The sequence below is a fragment of the Euprymna scolopes genome, chromosome 27 (genome assembly GCF_053919585.1).
Source record: "Euprymna scolopes isolate OS-2025 chromosome 27, ASM5391958v1, whole genome shotgun sequence".
NCBI classification, from domain to species: domain Eukaryota; kingdom Metazoa; phylum Mollusca; class Cephalopoda; order Sepiida; family Sepiolidae; genus Euprymna; species Euprymna scolopes.
This window is the reverse complement of record NC_136508.1, coordinates 35,220,199-35,244,777: the sequence shown is the minus strand read 5'-3', so window position 1 is coordinate 35,244,777 and position 24,579 is coordinate 35,220,199. Positions and strand designations below refer to the sequence as shown.

Genomic DNA, 24,579 nt, shown 5'->3' with positions numbered 1-24,579 from the left:
GGAATTGAGCTCGGTCTTCAATTGATGAGAATTTTATGTTGAATAGATTGTTATTTCTATATTCAATTCTTTTCCCACTTTGTCTCAATTGCCCTTCACTATCACATGTTGCATCATGTTTAGTAGTGATCAGGTGAACGGAAAACACACATCAACAATGAGATTATGTGTGTATTGTTGATCTTGATTAGTCTTGTATTTCTTTTCTTTTTCTAATATCGAATACTTATTGTATAATTTGGATTCTTCTGACTGCTGTTCTCATCTTCAGTTATCCTCAATGTTTCTGTTAATGTAAGCTCCGACCTTCTTCAGGTGTATCTTGCAGAACTTGGAAATCTTTGTCGAATTTAAGAATTTGTACTGAATTTGGAATTGAACCCTTTATTTAATCTATGGAGGCAGTATCCTCTTGTTCTATTAGCCATGATCAGGTAGAAGTCTTAATTTACATTTGTAGTCTCCTACACTAAGGATTGAACTGTTGAACCTCCAGGAGAATGTCACTTAAAACTAAATTTTACATCGCAAGTCCGCAGGTTACATCAACCAAAACATTGTGAGAATAATACTCAAGATGAGAAGAATAGTTTGAATAATCCAAATAATACCTGGTGCCACCAGAATCAGACTCTGAAGATACTTTTCTTGCCTAAAATGTACTAAACATTCATGTTATTTGCCCCCCCCCCTCGTTTTTCTTTGCAAAACTAAATCATGCTCTGCAAAATCAAAAACAAAAAACAGTTTTCCTATACAAAATAAACAAAGCAAACCAAACACCATGGATAAATATTTGAAAATATGAAGAACTTGAGACATAAAACCTTTTTGCCAAAATTATTAGATTTGGCATTAAATAATCCAAAAAAGGTTGATATGCCGTAAAACAAACAAACGAACAAACAAAAAACAAAACAAACTCCATGAAAAGAACTTGAAGCATAAAAGCTATTTTCCAGAATGACTGGATTCAGCATTAAATAATTAGAAAAGGATTGATATGCCATAAAATAAAACATCCAAATAATCCCAATTATGAATCTTCATGTTAAAAAATCATAGTTTCCTCTTCATGTTATTACTGTTGCAATAACAATCTGGTTCATCCTGGTTACATTGATGCAATTCATCCTGGTTGCGTTGAGTCTGCTTTTTCCCTAGCTTACACCAAATTCTGAATCGTGGCAGATGATGCGTGTAGGTCTTGTGCAAGGTAACACAAAATGGTTTAGCAATTGCAATTTCACCATCGAAGACTAAGAGCCCTACATAGTACATCATATACTGACGGACTTGTGGATTTTAAACGGGCCCGAATGAAGCATTACCAGAAGAATAGTCTAAGCTCAATATTTAACAAAATCGACACAGAAAAAGTTATTGAATTCCTGAAAGAGATTAAAATTTGCAACAAAATATAACAAAAGATTCCACAAGAAATACCAAAAACACTTAACCAATATCTAAAACATTACAAATTAATGTTTCAGAATTAAATGACCCAAAACTGGTTGATATACTGTAAAACAAAACCAACCAAAACAAACAAGCCATCAAAGACTGACTACTTATGAACCTAAAAGCTCAGCTCAATTCTTCATGATGGTTGTTGATGGTCATGTTCTTGCATTATATGAATAAAAATGTCATAATGAATCCCCCACCTCTTGGTGATGAGGGGATGAACCTTCGATCTATAGAAACATGTCACTTGGAACTGAACTTTTCCTAGTAGTTTGTGTTACACCACAGGTTTTTTGTTTATATTTTCATTTTCATCCTGATGTTGAAATTATCAAAATAATCACAGTCAGATTCCAGACGCAATGTGGATCCACATTATGACCTACATCTTATGAATTAATCCCCCCCTTTTAATGATAACTCCCCATGGGGTAAATTTAGGAACAAGATCTATTTTTAATGAAGAGATATTTCAACTTTTTTTTAATTTTTTTTTTTTTTATTAAGGTGTCATCACTTATCAAGGTCCAAACGCCACTCAAGGATAAGGTTAACATGAACATCAAGTGGATGGTGAGACAACACAGATTTGTAATGATGCTGGTGATTGGGTAGAATTTGATTATTTAAAAAGGCGGTTCAACAAGAATTTGTTTCGTTTGGACTTGAAAACTGCCATGTTGTAGTCAGCTGGAGAAGCAGCCACATAGCACCGTGTTCCACAGATGTCAATTCTAGGAAAGAATCTCTGCTTTAGTTTTAGGTTTAGCAAGAAAAAAGAAAACTATTATCAGTGGTTGTAACTAGACAAGTTTTTGTTATGAATATTTTACAGGAGGAGGGTATAGATTGAAGCTCAGTCGAGCAACTGCCATGAAAATGACATAGTTAAGAAAGACTGACGACCTCTTTCTTCTGTAAGAAAGAGGTAGTAGAGAAGAGAAAAGGACATCTACCAGATTTTGTACTTTCTCGAGGTAGGAAAGGATGCAAGGATTCTCTGAATAGCATCCTCCCTCCAGATGTGCCAACAGTTCTTCATCTTAGGATGTATTTGGCTCTTGCTACTCTAAATGAGCACTCTGGATTGAAGCAGAAATTTTTTTAAAATATGGCTGGTTCAATTTATCTTTCTTTGACCGAGGTCAGAATCTATACTTCTATTTGATCCTAGCACTATAAAATGTGAAAGAATGCATAGTCTGTATCAGCCTTAAAAACTTATCAGAATATTAACTAAATAATTCACTAAATGATTAAGTGAATTATTGTCCTAGAGTATAGTTTCTGTTGATAAAAATGAAGCTATAACACTATTTCCCTTCTAGTTCTCCCTGCCAACTGTCAAAGGTTATGGTGAGAGGTCACCAGGAAGAGGAGAAGGAGGAGGACCTAAAAGGGTGCCATTCTTCTTTGGCTCCCAGGCCCATGCAGCTGTGACAACTTCTTGTTATGCTTAGGCACAGAGATATGGGTGGGTAGGTTTGTATGCGACTGTTGCTTTGAATATTGACCCAGTATTTCTGTTTTACAACTTCCATAGAGCCGGTATGGTCTTCACTGTTAGCTGGTAGCTTGAAAGATTGGTGGCTATTACTAAAATGTCAAATATTGGGGACAGTGAGAGAAAAAGAAAAAAGTACAGTCATGGTGGAAGCCTTGGATTCAACAGCAAGAGAAAATATGAAGTAGAGGAGACAAATTGATTGTATGGTTGGAATTTTTTTATGTCATCTCTAAAATGAAAGGTGTATATTTCTGTATCTAAAATATGAAATTATACTTAGTACTACTTGTTCATTTCTTATTTGGGGAGGGAGGGGGGGGTCTTTTTTTTCTTATTTTTCTCCCTTCCTGATTGTGATTTTTTTTTTTTTTTGTAAAAGTTACTATTAGTGACATAAATTATTTTAAAGGAAATGCTGTTAGGAAGTTAGTCGAAAATAATTGTATTACTATACACATAAATTCGAAAAAGTTGTCAAAAAACAAATATATAACAAATAGATGTTATCAAAGGCAAGATAAGTGGATAAGTTTCTAATGTTTTTATTTAATGTAACATGCTTATTCAGCTTGAAAAACATACAGTGTTTACTGATGTATTGGAAAATTAAAAATGGCGCACGACTCTCTCTTTCATACGGTAAGTTTGGAAAAAGGAGTTAAAAATTTTTTAAATATACAAAATACGGTTAAAAACTCGCTCAATATATGTTACTGTGACATAGGCTGACATATATTCGGTGGATTTTTAACAGTATTTTGTATATTTTTTATTTTTAACTCATTTTCACAAACTTACCGTGTCCCCAAAAAAAACTAACTAGAAAGCGGAAGTCAATAAAAAAACAGTTTTATTCAACATCACTAAAAATTATGTGTAGGCCATAAATTTGTTGTATATTGTTTTTGTTACATATTAGTTAACTAGCAGGACCCATGGAATGAGAAATATATTTAATCAACAAATACGTTTTGATAAAGCAGATATTTATCTGGATAGCACAAAAAATTATTTTTTTGCACAGAAAAAACAATAACATGCAGCATTGCAGCAAATATGAGTTTATTAACATTTCTGTGAAAATAGTGTCCATTGTATTTTAAATATAGAACTGACCCAAATGAGATAAATTTATAAGTACTAATAGATACTCAGAAAGTAATATTGTGCTACATAGTTCAATACAAATAATAAAATCACATTGTAAGAGATGATCTTTAATTTATTTCTTCAGTCCAGAACCTCTTGACAATATTCATTATTTTACCTGTTTCTTTTGAATATTTTGTTTCTTTATGTAACATTTCATTGACTTTCTCCGTTGAAAAACTGTTGCACGTCGAAATTACAAGTACCTCACAATATTACAACAATGATCATATATTATTATGGTGTTATTCGAAAACAAAGCTATATCAAAGGGAGGTCATTCTCATATTCTTGTCTAGGGTTGCCACATTGGCTTTTTAAAGACAAATTTTACAAATTTAGCCTTTTTTTTGTTTTCGAACAGTTTGGTCTTCAAAAATTGTAATTGGCCTTTTTCAATGCGTAATGTATCTAAATAAGATATGGACTAAATAAGGAACAAACAAAATATGTCGATGAAGAAACATTTTCAGTTAATATCTATTTGGTATTACTCTTATAATCTTAAAAACAACCTTGAATGTGTACATATGATGTGGAAATAATCACTAGAAAAGAAAACAATGGCGTCTCCATACAAACTGAAGTTTGCGATTATTTCAGTATCATATGCATGCGTTTTAAGATTACAAACGTAATACTAAATAGAATTTAACTCAAAATGGTTTCTGATTTACTAATATTTAACAAAAACACAAAATAAAGCAATATTTATCACTTTTAGAAAATGTTTTTATTGCATATGTTCAGGTTACTAAATTGCAGTTTTATCCTCTGACAGAAGAGACATTTCTGGTCTTTTTACTCTATCATTATTTCCATGGAAGATACAATGTTACATATGAAAGGCTCACAAAGAAACAAAGGAAAACAACTCAACACAAGATTATTTTTATTTTTTTTCAGTTGAAAGAAAAAACATTTATTACCGGCCGTTTCCACACCAAGCTACCTGACGCATATTTTCCAAGCCAGCAACAAATATAGTTTTTCCCCTATGGGTAAATTCACAGTTTCTTAGTCTGCAGCTTATAACCAACTGTTATGTCTGTAATTCGTTCCACTGTATATGGTCAGCCAAAAATCTTGTTAAAAATTTGGAGAATAACTAAGTCCTTATCTTGTTTAATAGTTGCTGTCATCTGCCACATGATTAAATAAAATTCTGCCGTGTCGACACATGCTTTTTTTTTTCCTTTCCGCTTTTCTTTCCCTTCTCTTCCTTCGATCCTGCTGTGACGTCACGTTTGCACCACAGCTTGGTCATTTGCATACATGTCAGTGGCTTTGTTACACTTGGCTGAGCTTCAATCTCTGGTTCCTCTTTGTTAAAACTCATTTCTTTTCCTTGCTGTCACAGTTGCAAATGACTTTACTTTCGTCCTCTGCCAAACTTGAAAAAGAATTTCCATGAATAGCTTTTTCCAAGAACTTTCCATCAGTGGAACATGTTCCCAGAAGATTGCTTTCCTGAAATCATCTTTAAATCTAATGTCAATAGACACTTGTCTAAATCGTTCTCATAAGTCATCAAATATTATCATTCAATGGATAGTCTGTCTCATTAAACCTTATCCACAAGTGACTTTTAGCCTTGATAATTAACTAACTTATTAGTAAAAAAAAGGATGAATGGTACCTTTTTAACAATTACAATTCATCCTTTATGACACCATCCAGTAATGTACAGATGAAATTTCCCTGGCAACAAGCAAGCATCTGATTCAGGCAGTTCTTATTGGTTGCTTCAGATCGGTCTAGGGTATCCTTGTGGTGTTCATGGCCTGACCACATTGAACCTCGACTTTGTATCACACCCTTTGAGCAAGCAAGACAGGATACATACCTTAATGTATTGTGAAAGAAAGAGGATACAATAATCTCACAATGTTCAAAGGCATTATTAAGAATGACAGGATTTAGTATTGAACTAAAGACCAAAAAGTTTGGTCTGTTTCTTAGAGCAGGGCTTTCCAAACTTCAGGACACCATGGAGCCTCTGAGCAGAGCAAAGGTTTTTCACGGAACGCTAAAAAGATAATTTCTAAAATAAATATGAAAAACATTAATCTCAAATTTTAACACTAACTAATGATAATGTTTACAACTATATTTTGTTTTTGATTAATCAGAAATTGTTGCATTTTTTGTTGATATATTTTCTTTTTCATGAACCATCATGAAACTCTTTACACCTGTATTTATGTATCATATCTTTTTCCCTTTATTTATGTATCATATCTTTTTCCCTTTATTTATGTATCATATCTTTTTCCCTTTATTTATGTATCATATCTTTTTCCCTTTATTTATGTATCATATCTTTTTCCCTTTATTTATGTATCATATCTTTTTCCAGTAAAAAAAGATCAATAATTAAAATGTCGGCAGCCATTTAATTTTTCCATATAAAGCATTTAGTCCTCTTTAAGAAATTGCTTCTGGAGGCCCTCAGCCTTACTCATGGAGCCCCAGGACTCTGCGGAGCCCACCTTGGAAACCCTGTCTTAGAGCAGTGATGTGCAGAGAACCTTTTCAGGGCAGGTGCTCATTATATTCCTCTGAAAACAGGAGTAAAAGGGGGCAAGTGCTTGCCTCCCCCCCCCCCGCACGTGTCTGTCTTAGAGTAATGTTTGAAACGTTTTGCAATTACAGACTTTTATTGTGAAAAGGACACAACAACTGATTAAAAATTCCCTGGTCTTTTAGTTAGGAACACAGTGTCCTTTTGGATGTTAAACGTTGTTATATCGTCGGTCAGTGAAGGAGAAATCCTTGAGGCAATTTGTTCCAATCTTGATTGCCCCTTTAAAGCCGGATTTTCTCCACATTAAAAACTGACCTTTTAAATATGCATGAGTATAATTTTTTTTTTCTATGCATTTCATCAAAAATGTTCTAAAGTGCTTTTGTGTATTTGAAAGTTTAGTTTTACATTTTAACGTTATTCTAGATAGGTATTATATCAGCATTATAATGACTTTAATGGGTTGATATACTGTAAAACAACAGAATGGAACCTTAGTAATTTACCTTACAAAGAACCGAGATTACGTTGGTTAAATATTTTCACAAATAAAACTTTCTAATTATTTCTACTCCTTAACATTTTGTGATACATTAATTTTTTTATTATTTTGAATAGAGGATCCTGTTCGCAACATCAATACAATATCAAACTGATTTCTGACTTTTTGACTTACAAATAGTTTTATTTATGGAAGATACAAGACAAATCTATTTAAGTATTGTTGTTTAAAATAATGTTCATTTGATTGCTTGGACTTAGGAACGTCTGTAACGCATGAGTCAGTCAAAGTATACCATTGTTTTTGGTCTGTAATTAGATGCACAGCATCCCTCTAGTTTCTTTCCATTGCAATCAAATCTGTTTATTATCTGTTTCCAGTTCATTTTGGTTTTTCTTGTTTTCCATCAGGGATGGTCCTGGATATGACCTTAAACTATATCCAGTGGTGAGGCCCCAGCTTGCAGGCTTTGGGGAGTGTGGAGCCACCCTTTAATTACTATTGCTCCCAGGTCCACTCTGACCCAGAGTGGTAGTACCTGTTAGGGTCCCAACTATAAATTAAATAGAAACCGACTTGAAAACATCAAATATATTCCATTTAAAAAAATTTTCTTCAAAATCACTAGATTCGGCATTAAATAACTCAAAAAGGGTTGATATGCCATAAAACAAAAACAACCAACCAACCAAGCATTCATCAGGGATCCATTGATTGGCAATTCTCTCTTGCACCAATCTTAGGATTTGTCCGAGCCAGCCTCAACAGTATTTGCAGATTGTTAATGATGCTACCAGTTGATTGATGCAGTCTCTGACTTCTTGTTTGGTGATTCAATCCTTCCATTCGATCCCTAGAATCTTTATAAGACACTTGGAATGAAAAATGATTGGCTCTCATCTTGAGGAAGCTCCATGTCTTGACAAGCTTCTGGGACTGACCTTCACATACATCAAATCTGTTGCCAAGATTGCTGGAAAAATGTTTGGATCACTGTACAGTTTCTGTATGTATCTCACTGCGGATGCAATACTCTGTCGGTATAAGAGCCAGGTAGATCTTAAAATGGAGTACTGTTGCCACATCTGGCCAGGAGCTGCCCTATCCTGCCTTGATAATAGGTGATGTCCTTTTCTGTTCCCTTCAACCTCCTTTTCACAGAAGAGATGTTATGAGCCTGTTTCTGCTCTTTCGTTATTTTCATGGCAAAAACTCTAATCTATGGTTTCCCCCCTTCACAAAGAAACGCTCGACTAACTACAACCACTATAAACGATTTTCCCGATTATCTCTGCCTTAATCTAAATGCAGATTCTATGAACAAAGCTTCTTTCCAAGAACTGCCCGCTTGTGGAACACGTTTCCGCTGACCTGCTTCCTGGTTGAATACAACATAATAGCTTTCAAATCCAATGTAAACAAGTTCTTGTTGAGCTGTCCCCATAAATAATCAAATTCTACACCATTAATGCTTGCTACACTACCATTTTACGTTCATTAACCCTTATCCTCAAATGGCCTTTGGGCCTTGATAAGAGTTGACTCCCAAGTAAAAAGAAAAAAAAATTTTTTTTTAATGTCAAGTTTCACTTCCATATAACAGTGTGAACACAACGTCGCTGTTATAAAAATCTTCAGAGCTGAGAGTGAATTTTTTATTTATCTGTTTAATTCCTTTCATAGTAAATGTTGCAAAATTGAAATAAACTTGTTGAAAGAAATTCTTTTCCTCATTTTATTTGAAAATATTTTGCCATATTGAAACCTAGATGCCTCTTGAACTGAAATTGACTTACAATGTTATTTCTTATGTTTCAGATATTTTTTTTTAGATGAGGATCGGTAATTATTATTCGTCAGGGCTCTACATTGCAAGTGAAACAGTTGCATTTGCGAGTGATTTTTCAGAGTGGTGACTATTAAAACGCTTATCTTTTGACGATTGCATTTTTTTCACTGACAATCTTCCAAAGCTCACTACTGAGTGAAAAATATCTTTTCAACTTTTGTTCATTTTATTAAAAAAAAAAAAGAAAAAAAGTTATTTAAACACTAAAAGTTTAATAGAACAAAATACTTTTTTTTTCTTTTTTTTTAACAAAGGCTGTTTAAAAAATATCTGAAGAAATTAGAATGTTTATACCATCAAGTATCAACATAAAATTTGTTGTATATTTAGAATTACCCTTATTTAAAAAAAAAACACAGAAAAATCTTAATGATGTACATACTCGTCAAAGAACGAAGATGTCATATTCTAAAAATCATGTGGCTTTGGCTAGTAACTTTTCTATTTGGCTAGTAAGCGAAAATATTTAGTTGTCAAAGGTCAACTAAAGATAAATTTGTCGACAGAGCCCTGTTCGTTCTCTTGTTGGGTGTTCTTCAAACAACGTTTTGGTTGATGTAACCTCTGATCTTGATGATTTTTCTTAAAAAGACCCCAGATTATGGCAGGTGAATTTTTGGTATTTTTTTTTCAGATTAGGTTCACCTCCACAATTTTCTTTTAAATGAAGACCATTTTTAAAGGTTTTTGACTATGCTGAATACGAAAATTGCATTGAAATTTTGCAAAAATAAGTAGTTATCGAGATATAAAAAGTTGTATTATGCATTGTATTCATGCATGCAGTGTCAGTCATAGATGATTCGATTTGTTTATGGCGCGCGCATAAAAAAGATGGCCGCCAAAGAATACATTGCATAATACAACTTTTTATATCTCGATAACTACTTATTTTTGCAAAATTTCAATGCGATTTTCATATTCAGCATAGTCGAAAACTTAGAAAAGTCGTCATTTAAAAGAAAATTGTGAAGGTGGACCTAATCTGAAAATTTACCAAATTTTTATTTTTTTGCAAATTATGCTTTCCCATTACCTCTGCCCTCTAACATTTCATTTTTTCTTTTTTTTTTTTTTTTTTTTTTTTTTTTCAGTTATAAAATCTACATAGTCATCTTCACATTTTTATGTTACACATCTTACCACCTGTCGCGAAAACCAATCAGCATTGTCAAGGTAACACATAAACATTTTGTTATTTTAATGCTTTCTTTTCTTTTTTTTTCACTGAATTATTTTTCTATTCAGTTTAGACTTAATTTTTACTTTTTTTTTTTTTTTTCATATTTATTTTATTTATTGCTTTATTTTTGCTAATGAGTCATTTATTGAGGCCAAAAGCTAATCAAGGATAAGGGTTAATGAAATGGAGTGTCAGTGAAATGAAGACGACTTTTTGTAAATAATTTCTTTTTTCTAATATGCCATATTTTTTCATAATTTTGCATAACTCGACAATCAAAATCCCACCCCTACACAGTAGAGATCCCTAGATGTAAGAAGGTCTTCTACTCTAAGAGTTTCTTCCCCAGAACTGCTAGACTCTGGAACTCCCTTCCGGGTTCCTGCTTTCCCAACTGTACTGATATGCAGAAGTTCAAGTGTAATGTGAACAGACATCTTGCTGCTCAACTCCCTACATAGTATCCCTGCAACTTATGTCCCCAATAATAACCCCCTACATCAAAGTGTCACTGTGCCTTGTTTGGGGTGAAAATAGGATTTTAAAAAAAAAAACAATGAAAAAAATAATTCAACAAGAATTTTAAAAAAGTTGTTCATTCTGGGATGCCTTCCATTCGATCTTATTTTATTTGCCTATTTTTATGGTGTTATTATTTTTATTTTTATGGTGTTATTATTTTTATTTTTATGGTGTTGGAGTTGAAGGAGGCTACGAAATTATATATAATGAATTGTTTAAGAGAAGTATTGTTTTAGTATTATTTTTTTATTCAATGTAGACTAATATTTATTTTATCTTTTCATTTTAGCATTTTTTTTTCCTGATAAGTATTGCTTTTCCAGACCAAAAAGCCACTTAAGGATAAGAGTTAAGGAGATGGATAGATTTTCAATTGAGTGATAAAGATTATGAGACAACCGAAAAGAATAAATAGAATTAACAAAATTTCGTTATTTATGGAAATATAAGTATTTTTTGACATTGGGCTTGAAGATAATAATTCTGTAGTCGGCAAAATTTAATTCTGAAAAGATTTGATCTATAGCCATAAACTATTATATAAACAGCAGTTGTCTGTGTGTTTGTATGTCAAGCTAAAAAGTAAAAAACTACAAAACAAGAACCCACAATGTTGATATATTCTTGATCCGTGTTACATAATATCTAAATTTAGAAAAAAAAATTATTCATTCTCTGGGATACAACTGGACCAGGTTTCATCAGGGAATGTTAGTTTTTCAGTGTTTTTTTATGTACTAATTCCAACGGAAAAGAATAAATCTAATATATAAAGGCGAGTTGTCTGTGTATTTCCAGCTAGCGGGCATGGTCTGAGCAAAGGAAAAAAGGTTTCAGGGAGAGGAAAGAGTAAAACGAGGGAGACAGATAGATTGAAGTTTTAATAGAAATATGTTACACTTTTGCTCCAGGCAGTGCTGGGTAAGCCTGCTAGTTAAGTATTAAAAACAAATCACTCATTGAAATATGCATCCGTCTTTGTTTATTCAAGGCTATTTGTCTCTTTATTTATGAGAATTTGTCAATAATTGTCAAAGTCATCAATTATCTCATAACGCTTATTATTTGGTATGCAAAACAAAAAAAAAAGATCAAACTAATTTAACACCAGAATTTTCTGTTTTTAATTGTATATTATCCTGGAAAATTCACATTGCCTCTAGGAAAACACACCACTTGCGAAAACGCCTGGCTTGTTATAGGGATGGCCTTGAGTTGCTCCTAATTCTGTCTTTGTACATTTTCAACTTGTATTTAGAATGCTTTCCAAGATTTACGTAGCTCACTGTAAAATAGTTGCTTTCAGAGTCAATCATCCCTCATGTGAGCAATGGTTTTCTACTGAAAATGATAAAACAGTTGGATATTTTGAGTGGAAAAGCATCCAGATTTCAGAGAAAGAATTACCCAGGATATTCTGGATAAATTTTGTAATTTTTTAAAATATTTTATTTCAGGAACATTTGAAGTATTTAATAATGGTAAACTGCAACAGGTATCGATTTCTGTGTATAATTGGTAGGTTTGAGAGCTGGAAACCTTGGAATTACTAGAATATTGGAACATAATGTTGATTAAAAAAATTTTGAAATTTTAGTTACCTTGATGTTTCTTTAATACTTTTAAGGCTGTGAGACATGAGCTGATGAATTCTGATGGTAATGTGTGAGCAATGCCTAGTAGGAAAGATCATTGCAAATGTTCTTGCTGTATCTGTACTAAAAAATTCTTAGAATGTTCAAAAATGGTGCAGCAAGATCCAATTTGAATGTTAGCGGGATAGATGAGCATTTGAGTGGACACTATGAAGGAAGTATTAAATAAGGATCTTCGCTATTCCTCAAAGAAGAGTCGCAAATGCTAACTATTCGCCATTAAGGTCCAAAACAACTGCCTTATGAAAGTCAAGAAATTTCTCAATAAGATAAAAAACTGAGTTAGACCAGAAATACTCTGATTCTTCTCAGATAAGAACTTCTGCTAGAACTTGTACAATGCATAGAACAATGTATGACTAGTCTACCATCTGCATAAAGTTCCATACATTATGAAAACCAAGTTGATGTGATGGTCTTTGGATGTGTTTCCAACAAAGGCCATGTTATGTTACCTCAACATCAAAAAGGGACTTTGACTAAATTCAAATGGTTATATTGAGTTGCTGTCCTGTTCTCAAGCGCTGAGTAGAGAGGGCAGCTGCAAGAAGACCATACGTGGAGGCAAGACAGAGCTTTGTGTCACACCTCATTGCAGCTGAAAATGAAAGATATGTGAATGAGGCAACCAATATTATATAACTAATATTTGTTTTCTTACAGCATTTTTCAAATGAACAAAAGTTACAGATCATGGATGCCGACCTAAGATATCGTCTGAGTAAGATATTTATTTAGTGTTTTATGAAGACCAAGTTCTTTAAAAATGTGATGTTGTTTGTGCGTGTTTTCAATAAAACCCATCACATCTTCGAAAAGGGACTCAGACTTAATTCAGATGGCTATACTGAGTTGCTGTCCACTGTTGTCAAATAGTGAATAGAGAGAGTGGCTGCAGGAAGGCTGTACATGTCCTAGCAAAGCTCTGCTCTGTGTTCCATCTCCGGGAAAACACAGAAGTAGCTGTCTGATATCTTCTGTGACTTCATCACTCACAATATCTGCATGGACTATTATGTGTAAGAAGCAGTTGAGAAAGGCATCTATTGTACTACCTGCAAGAACAAGCTGGATCAAAGTAGTGTTCAGCTGTTAACTTTTGAAACAGTTCTCTTTTTTACTCTTTTCATTTTTTATGTCATTATGAAAGCTAAGAAACTTCTCAAAAGGTTAAAAGCTCAGTTGATCCAGGAATGCTCTGATTCTTCTCAAATGAGAACTTTTGCTAGAATTTGTTGTATAATCGACACAACAACATGGAACTAGTTTTCTGTCTGCACAAAGTCCTGTACATCATGAAGACCAAGTTTCCTCATACTGTAATAAAGGCCATGTCATGTTACCTCAACATCAAAAAGAGACTTGGACTAAACTCAGATGGTTATATTGAGTTGCTGTCCTCTTGTCAACCTTGCTATAGTTGATAATGTAACAAATTATCCATCCTCTTTTCTAGTCTTCGAAAGTCAAATTTGCTTTATAGTTGCAAAGATGTATCTCAATTCCACTTTGCTCTTAGTTGAAAAGCCAAAAACAAGAATCTTGGTCATCAAAGAAGTTTTGATGTTTCCTGGTTCTTAGATCAAGTATTCCAATTTCTACAAATTAACTTGTTCACTAAAGTTCTCCCAAATGCCATCAGAAGTTGAGGCTATTGAGTTTTTCAATTAAGGCTGCATGCACATTTGCATGTTTAAGTCTGATGATATCAATTCAAGTCGGTACCTTTATTCTAATCATACAGATCTTTTTACAGACACACATCTTCATTTGAGCACCACAACTTGCAAGGAGACTCAATTCTGGCATCCAGTATCATCAACAAGAATGTAATTCTCCCTTTAGAGTTCTTCACCCGAACACCTAGTCGCAATCTCCATGGTCACCTACTGAAGATGCACCATTGTCACTTTTATTCTAACGAAATAAATGCAGTATTCTCTGTTCACGTTTCTGGAACAGCCTGCCAGAGGAGATTGAGAAGTTTAAAATTTTTTTTGTTTTTTTGTTTTAACAAGATGAATTATCTTTCACTGTAAAAATCTGATTCAACCCTAAAATTTAAAACATAACTGTTTACCAATGATTAGATGAAAACTTACCTACAAAGAACAGATTCAAAGACTAACTCTGTCCTCATTTAGGCAACAAAGGATGTGGAGGAGACCTGATTCTGGCATGCAACATCATAAACATAAATGTAAATTTGCATCTAGAAAAGTTTATGACTAATTGTGATCTTTGCGATAACCCACAGAAGATATACCAGTGTCATTTTCATCTCAACAGAAGGATTCTCTATTTGCATCTCTGCTTCTTTGAACAACAACCTGCCAGAGGAGATTGTAACAATGCCTACTATAATGAAATTTAAAGTCATCTTTGACAAATATTTAGACAGTACATAGATGCAATATCCTCTGTTTATTTTATTTATTTTTTTTTACATGGCTTGCTGCACTTTGCTATATTTTGCCAATAAAATTGATTGGTTGAGCTTGAACTTCTCTTGCACCAATTTGTTGTCAGTGATACATTCTGCACTATGCAGCATGCCCACTCTGCACATGTAACATGGACCTTACCTACAGATGATGATTATGATGATGAAGTTTATCATATGGCCATGCTTAGATCTTGGGCGACACCAAGTGGCTTTGTGTTTGAACTTTTGATGGAGAACCACATATTAATTTCGTTTAACATTTTTCGCTGTCTTTTATATGAAGTAATGCATGTCCTTTTCTTTTTGTTTTGTGTCGTTCAGGCTGTCCTCCACCATAATTGCTCCATTTTATCAAATGGATCTTTTGATCCTACGCTCGTTAATTCAACTGTCTGTGATTGGAAACCATTTGGTAAGTTTATTTCAAAAACAAAATAAAAAAACATTCTTCCTCTTTCAATTTCTCAAACACCATTCAACTTTGCTTTCTGGTTATTGTGAAAACTATTTATGCCTATGAAATGTACTTAACAACAAACAGCTTAACATTACTCAGTAGTCATGAGATCAATTTCTAAGCTATTTTAAAAACTTCAGTTGTCTAAAGTTTTTTTTTTTTTTGGTTATCTTCATTATATACATATATACACGGTGAAATGATAAAAGTGTTGCCCCAAAGAAACAACACTACAGCTTTATTTTATAAGTTTTATTAAAACAATCAATTCAGGTAACTTGATTATGTAGTAGAGCTGACATCTATTCAATATAGCCACCTTCAGCCTCAATCACCGCCTCAATACGGGTCCGGATCTGGGAGCATGCCTTTTTCACAAATGCTGATAGAGCTTGGTGAATACTCAATGGATGGTGGCGATCAGGCTGGCTTTGGTGTTGTGGGAGGTCGTGTTGGTGATTTTCTTAACATATGACCAAATGAAGTAGTTCAGCAGGTTTACGTCGGGGTAGGAGGGGGGCAGTGAGAGAAGGATACAAAGTCGTAGCACTCCTTCTGAAGCCAAGCCTGGGTCTCTTTGGACGTGGACCAGCGCCGAGGAGTCCTGCTGTCATATCCAGGGTTTGCCAGCAAGCACCTAATTGCACCAGGGGATCATCACATTCTTCAGCACGTCCAGGTATGTTTTCGTGTTGACTTTCAACCCAAAGATAAGAGGTGGCATTATGTGAACCTCACCTGAAACCACACCAAAGACCATAACCGTGGCCGGAAACTTTGTTTTCATTGCCCTGGGCACGTTCCTGTTATTCGTAGCAATCCAGCAATGCATTTTGAGGGTGCTGGCAACGATTCAGTTGTCAAAACTTGGGTCGGTAGAGAGCATGATTTGTACTGCGGCGCATCTCTGATCTCGCTCGAACATTGTCGCTTTCAGACATGATAAAAGGCTCCTATCAATGTTGGGATTTGTACACAACTGGCCAACTAGTAGATAGTTTGCAACAAAAAAAGAAAACCGGTTGTCATCAAACGGAAATGGAATCATGTCTTTTCTAGGGTGACAATTTTATCATTCTACCCTGTAGATGAAGAAAAATCCCTAAGTACAAACAACTTAGAGGCGTGTACTAACTTTGTATCTGCAACTGAGATTACTTCCCTCTCTAATTATCTTAGATGATATTTTAAATATATTTATGAGCAACGTTCATATTATTCTATATCCTTTTGAAGTAAAAATAATAAATATTGAATTTATTTGTATCATATTATTTCTCAGTTTTAAGTTGAGTAATTTTTTTTACATGAAAATCAGTCCATTTTGAAGTTGAAAAGGTATAGTACTAAAAATTTCAACAGTTACTTACAAGAGTTATTGTAAAGTAGAGGAAAAGAAAATAACTTCAGACGTGTAATACACCAATATTATGATTGTTAAAGAAATTACCTAATTATCTTTATAAAAAAAGGTATTACATTTCCTAAATGAATTCAATTTTATTTAACATTTTTTATAATTCAGAATTTTATTATATATTTCTATTATTAAAAAAAACTTTTCATATTTTCGAAATAATATCAAACCATGTTAGTGAGTAATAATTTTGTAAAAAAAATGTTAAAAATTTTTTAATTCTTATATTTCTGAGATAAACTCAATTTCAATAAATATTTTTATAATGAGCAAAGATATTTTATTATGTTTATAAAAAAAAGAAAGTATTTAAAATACCCAATATTTCAAAACGAAAAATAAAGTATAAAAACTATTTTAATTTTTTTTTTTTTTTTTTTTGTATTTAAAATTTTTGTTTTTAACTAAAGCAGATGTAACAAAGTATTTTATATCTGAAACCTATTTTAGCAAAACACTATTTTCTATGACTTTGAGTTTGGACTTATTTTGTTACACCCCATTCCTTATGTGTACCTAAGTCTAAACGCAAATTTCATGAACTGCCTGCTTGTTAGACTCAGCTGACTACAATATGGTCATCTTCAAGTCTAATGCAAACAAGTTCTTGTTGAAATGCTCCCTTAAATAATCCATTTCTACCCCATTTCCACCAGTAATTATTAATAGGTTGTTGTTTCAATGACTATCATAAACTCATTAACCCTTATTCTTGAGTGGCCTTCAAGCCTTCATAAGTGGTGACTCCATATGAATAAATAAAGTTTGTATTTACCGCAACAAACACATTCATCTCCAACTTCTTTGTTTTTGTGAAACACATCAATCTAATTTAAGAGAAGGATTGTTTCCTGCTCTCTCTCGTGTGCATTTTTATTGATGAAACTTTATCAACACATTGTTTCCCATCCTATTCATAAATTAATGAAACAATCCCAACTTTTATGTTGTTAATACTGCATTCTTGCATGTTATTGATGCCAACACAATGTATGTACTGTCAATATTGGTAACAATGTATAATGACAGCAAAATGAAAAGATCTAAATTTGAGAAAATATTTTTTCCGACTTTTATGTTTCATTAATTTTTATCACTCTCATTCAAACTAGTTACTTTTTTTTTTTTCCAATTAGTACAATGTGTATGTGGGCTCACATGTATATCATTAGCATCATCATGGTGATTATTTTGATAATGTTTTCCTCTTAATTTTATATATTGTTCATCCAGGGAAATACTGATCAAGAACATATGAACTTTGTGGGTGTTTGTTTTGTAGTTTTACTTTAACTGGGCATACAAACATAAATCATCATCATCATAATAATAGTAGTAATAATCATCATCATCATAATAATCACTATTGACCCACACAGGCTTCTTCAGTCTTTGACAGACTATGGACACCCATGAAGGGGTGCCTGTGCATTAAAATTTTTTGTGACAAGAAGTGTACAATCTCCAACCACACCTCTCCTTAGTCGACATTGTTAAATACCAGTCGCAAGTGAAGTGTGTGTACTGGATGACTGGAAACAAATGCTGAGATAAGCAGAGAGCACATACAGCGCTTAGAATTCCCAAACGGTCACCGATTATGCTGCATTGTCATCATAATTATAATCACCATCATACTAATAATAATCATCACCATCATCATAATAATCACCACCATTGTCATCATCAGTTTAATCTCTATTATATATGCTGGTAATTGTTGAATGGATTTTAGAAATCGATTTCCAAACCAACCTATCTCTGGCCAGATCTTTATTGATCTCTTTTTATTTGGAGTTTATTTTATCACTTTTTCCCATGTTTTCATTAGCCGTTCCCTGTGAACTGACTTTGCTACCTCAAATCTATCTACTGACCTGAGAATTCTCATTCATTCTTTCAATAAAAAAATAAAAAAATAAAATAAAAAATATATTCATAAAAAAGTTGCTTTATTATAAAATAAGATCGTTTGCGAATAAATAAAAATGTTAAAAGAAACTTAATTATTAAAAACTAGCAAGATCCGTTAACCGGTGTTGCCCGGTGGAAGCTTGCCCCCACCTCGTAAAAAAGTAGACTACAGTTGTTGTTGGTGGCCACTACGACCCCTGAACAATGGCAGACACTGGCAGCTATGGCCAAAATGAAATAATCTGGCTTTCACTGGTAATTAGTGCTGGTTTAGGGTGATAACCTGCAGGTACTGTTTGAATCTAAGAAAAGCAATTAAGGGAATGCGTAAATCAGTATGAATAAATAAAAGTACGAAAAATGGTCCATTAAAATAATAATGGAAAGTAAAAACAAGTTTTAGAGGTTAAGGATTCTCACTGTATATGAGCTGTTTAGGGTGATCGAAATCAATGGTAGCAGTCCTAGCTGTTTCCATTTGTTGTTAAAGTCTTCCTCTTTTTTTTTTTTTTTTTCTTTTTTTACAACTATTTTACTGGACCGGTAGTGGCTCCTACTAACAACCATAGTTTGCTTTTTTTTGTTTTATTTTCTACCAATAGTATTAAATTCCAGTTTTATGTTGTCTTATTTTAGTGTGTAAAACAAAACAATTACAACTTTTTTCACTTCACTTCAAGTATTGTCATGTTAAGAATGGCTGTTGGAGTAGACAACCACCTTTTTTTTTTTTAGGGGGAGTGGGTAATTCCCCCAAATTTACTGTGATAATCATTGTCAGCATACCCACCTGCAAAGAAAAAATGGGGGGGGCAGTGTCGGTAGGAGAGAAGTAGATTTATTTATCACACATGCATACAAACCTGTCAGCCAGTTATCTCTGAGTACTTGTCTCCGCAAAATTAGAATGGGATTTTCTTAATCAGCATAGTCGAAAACCTTTTAAAAGTCGTCATTCTAAAGGAAATTGTGGAGGTGGACCTCATGTAAAAATTAACCACTTCCAAAAAAAAAACAAAAAAAAAACAAAAGTAAACATCGATTTTACTAAATATATACAACCAAAATTATTTTCAATCATTGTACGGCTGGTTACTCCTGCTGTTTATCATATAGAAACACTGTGTAAAGTTGCTTGAATCAGCATGAGCCGAATCAGACATTTAGTCATGCCAGATTTTGATTGTACATGAGGGGATTCACTAAAATTATTATAAAAATAGACAATAAAACGAATTTACTCATGTTTCAGTCAAGATTATTTTTGGCAAATATCTTTTTAGGTTCATCCCTAAAGATTTGAAAAAAAATAAACTTTTTTTTTTTTTTAATATTCTGTCTTAAGCCAGGAAGTAAACAAAATAATAGAAATACAACTATTTATATATATAGGAGTCCTTAAAGACAAATATTTTCCCCAATTCAGTGTGCCACTTCTGGAGGAATTGGATTTTGTATCTAACTGTCCTCTGCCACTAAATAACTATTCTCTTTATTATTAATGATGTTCATGTATCTAGGAATTAGTTTCATTCTGGAATATGAGAATGTCCAATCTCAACCAATTGAAAAGGACGGAACATTGTTAGGGAGCTGTTATTTCGTAATCGGAAATTGGAAAGAATATGTTATGTCAATGTTTGTCTTAGTCAGTTACGGAATGTGTAATCACACTTTGGTTGAAAAATGTAGAATAGGACCCGGTGACAACTGGTAGTAGTAGTAGTAGTAGTAGTAGTAGTAGTAGTAGTAGTAGGACTAAATATCTAGAGAGAAAAGTAGGGACTCCTTCCTGTTAACATGTTGCAATGGTGATGCTCGTCATGTTAGAGAATGGACCGAGAGAGAGGGAGGGAGGTGTTTAAATCATATAGTTAGACACGTAGACCGGAAGTGAAGATCAGCTGATTGGATTGCTTGTGAGTCATGTGATCAGGTTAGCTGAATCGTGGAGATTTTGGTTGGGACTTGGAAGAGAGTGGACGGCTTCGCCGTTGTCTCCTCCCCTTCGTTGGGGGGGAAAACGAACACTGACGTGGTAGAAATAAGACCTAGAAGAAGAAACCACACAGGCCAAATTCACTTTCCATTCTTCTGTGATCGATCTGGAAGGTGAATAAAAAACTATAGAACCAATTTCTTGTCTTGGAGTGAAATAAATCTTCGTCCCCAAAAACAGGTACCAGTCTCCCTCCCAGACGAGATGTTCCAGATGGACCAACAAAATGGCAGGTATGTTTAAATGCATGTCACACACACGACATAAACTCTGATAAGATAATCAAACACTCAATCCTTTATGATACGACAATACAACAAACACTATGGAATGGAATCTAGCATTTTAATATCACATCTGAATGTGTATGTAATGGTGGTCGAAAGCGGCATATAATAATGACTTTATGCGAGATGTATTAAATTTGTTTGTGGCATCTGGTGTAGCAATGCTATGATACTTTGGTACAGAAGAGAATTTCTACAGTCAAATTATTATATAGGAGATATAGTCCAAACTATTATTCTTGAAATATGTAAAGTGTTTTTGTTTTTTTTTAACTATATCTTTCTTTTAATAGTATTTTTCAAGTTATTACTGTGTCATTTGATTATTACATTATTTATTAAACCAAATCTTTATAAAACTATACCTAGTTGATAATGCTGCTGTAATCTTAATAAAACTGTTGTATGTAAGTAGCTTCCTAAACTTGAAACTTTTTAATACATGAAGATTTTCTAAGAATTTTAAGCCAGAAATGAATTTCTATTCAACAGTGTAAATGCTTTCAAATTAGAAATGGTCACAACACTATTGTTTTTTTTTTTTTTTTGTTCAACTATTATTACTCTTTTTCACCCCAAACAAATCATATTGCCACTTGGAACATAAAGAGCTACTCTTTGGGATAATGTTAAACAGGACTGTGAGGAGTTAAGCAGCAAGATGTCTGTTTACATTACATTTAAACTTCTGCATGTTAGTGCAGTCAGGGAAGCAGGACACAAAGAGGAAATGCCAAAGTCTAGCAGAAATGATTAGAAATTAATCTTGTCATAAAAATCCGAACAAGTCAGTTATTTTATATTCATTTCTGCTATTAAAAAGTTTGGTTATAATAATTTCATTAAAATTTTTTTTCTAAATTGTGTATTTTTTAATTAACATCATCCGAAATTCTCAGTTATAACGTTGGTTTATTTATTTATTTGCTATTATTTTACGACCTGCCCCAGCGTAGTATAAACACCCCCAACCACCCCCATGTTAAGAATGGCTTTCGGAATAAACACCTCCCAACCTCCCCATGTTAAGAACAGCTTTTGAGGTTGGGGGTGTTATTCCGAAAGCCGTTTTTAACATAGGGAGGTTGGAGTGTTTATAATATGCTGGGGCTGGGCACGTCGTAAAAATTTACCATTTATATTATTATTATTATTATTAATAGTTAAAACGTTCTGTAAATATATAAAAAGAATGCACCCAGAAAGACACTCATTTATTTAAATATGTTCGTTTTATTACTTACACTAGCGGGGGGGGGGGGTACCCGGCGATGCCTGAGTGTCTTGAGGTAAATCAAAACTGGGGGGGGGGGGGGGGGTTAAATAATAATAATAAAAAAATGTTTTGGTAGGTGAGTATGAGAATCGAACCCATACCCTTGAGTTGGAAATTAATGTGTGAAAAAAAAAAACGTGCGATGTTACCATTGGGCCACCGCGACATACAGCGTAAACGTGTTTGAATTTATTTATCTAACTATAACTATAAAAACAGGCGTGCGTAATAAAAGTTAACTTTGCTGCTTCCATTTGACCTAATTAAGAAGGTCAAATAGAAGTCACGCAGCGTAAGCGTCTGTTCCCGGCGCATTGCCGCGAACACGTCCGTTTGAGTTTAGTTTCATTTTATTTATACTAAAAAGCCCAATCAACACGCGAGAAGCCAAAATAACAATAATTTTGTAAAAATCAACGTAAATAAATCTATACGCTACGCGCTTTCCTAATTCCTAGATATTATGATATAGGACCTATATACACAGTTTTAAGCGATAGTAACGACCCTGGGAGCGCGTGCGAAAGAAGCCTTTTGAAGACATACATGAAATGGTCACACACATTTTGCCTTTTATATATATAGATTAAGAAGTTTTGCATAAATAGAAAAAAAATTTTTTTTCTTTTTTTTAATCTTTAAAAGTTTTGTAAATATTTGATATCAAAGAAAATGTTTTATGAATATATATTTTTTCTTTTAAATCTTAAAAAGTTTTCTAAATATATTTTTTTAAAGATTTTGCTTGCGAACATTCAGACATGTCTGCTATTTGACGTGTTTACAACCAACCAACTGCAATGTCAAGGTCAAACAACCGGTGTCAATTGAAATGTGCGCCTTTGTCATCTCCTACTGGGGTATCTGATCTTTACTTGATCCGAATAATCCAAATACTCTTTGAATGTGCAATTATCAAAGTTACGTAGCCATGAGAAATACATAAACACACAAGAGTGATCACGCTATTAACATAGAAATTGCATTTTGCTTCGTTTATCTATGCATAATAAATATCAGTTACCTCCCTTGGTATTTTATGCAGTATTTTATCATTCAGTCCAAGAGGAAAAATGTAGTTACCCTTGTTTAAGTCCGTGTTCCAAATGATGCTGACTTAAACAAAACTGAGAAGGAAACTAAATACTAAGGTCTTATGTACAATATGAAAAGAAACTGAAATCTTAGGAAGATATCAATCATAGGAGTAACCAGACTCATGAAAAATAATTTCAAAAACTAGTTTGCGAATATACTTGGCGAACTTAATGTAAGAAAGATCTAAACAATTGCATTTTAAGAGACAGTTAAAATCCTTGGTTGTACACATATTCATTTCTTAAAATATCTTTTATTAATTTAACTTCCGGTTGGAAAGGTTTTTCACATTTCATTCATGAAATAATTTCTGGTGATTTTGTTGAAAAACTTTTTAAATTAGTAAATTATTGAGTTAACAAAAAAATATGCAGAATGGAAGAAGTTCTGAACTGCAGATGAAGTGTATTTGCATGATTCTTTTTTACCATCTTTAATCATGGAGACTGATGGGAAGAACAGATGTTATGGTTATCGTCAGCTAATGTACTTCCTAACTTCTGGCGTAGCGCTACCAGAAGCGATAACAAGACAAATCAGTTCCTTCACTTTTATTGTTCTTCAGTATTTCTATTGTGAAGCGATTTATTGAAATAAAATATAAGAAAACAACATTATTGAAAAGTATACAATAAAAATTAACAAAGTTATGCAGATAAAAATTAGACAATTCATTTACACTTTTAATAACAAAATTAAAATAAGTTTTTATTTTATTTGAAATTTTATAAGAATATATATTTATGAAAATATTAAAAAAAGTTTGTTTTTTTTAATTTTAAAAGAAGTTTTTTATTTGAATTTATATAATAAATATATGTTTATTAAAGTATAGAAATAAAATTATTGAAATCAAAATAAAAAAATTAAAAACATAAAACAATAGGTATCCAATACGTAATGCCCCCAAAATAGTTTTAAAAGATTTTAAAGTGTTTTCAATAATTCTTTTAAAAAAAAATAAATAAATAATTTCAATAATTCGTAATTAAAATAAGACCTAAATTACTTTTCAATGATTATTAAATAAAAAAGAAAGATTAGAAAAAAAAAACATAATAAAAAAAAAAATAGTACATGCCCGGGGGAGATATGAGCATGAAAAAAAAAAAACGAAGGAACTGATCTGCTTTGTCACTGCTTTGGTAGTGCTACACTGGAAGTTAGGAAGTAGGTTTGCTGACTATAACCGATGTTGCAATGGCCTAATTTCATATACACATATGTTTGATATGTTCACCTACAAGTAGAATGAATCTACAGTATAGAGATCACCGTTCAATCCATGACAGCTACTGTTGGAAATGTCTAAGAAGCAAAAAAA

At 33.0% G+C, this 24,579-nt stretch overlaps 1 protein-coding gene across 2 annotated transcripts in view; it reads left to right on the top strand.

The window, feature by feature from the left end:
- Positions 1-24,579, top strand: part of LOC145248818 (glucose-6-phosphate exchanger SLC37A2-like) — a 164,116-nt gene that overhangs the window by 34,307 nt on the left and 105,230 nt on the right. For both annotated transcript variants that reach the window (XM_080110509.1, XM_080110508.1), the window contains exons 2-3: positions 10,096-10,177; positions 15,129-15,219. In XM_080110509.1, the coding sequence (XP_079966635.1) occupies positions 10,096-10,177; positions 15,129-15,219 (173 nt within the window). The remainder of the gene's footprint in view (positions 1-10,095; positions 10,178-15,128; positions 15,220-24,579) is intronic.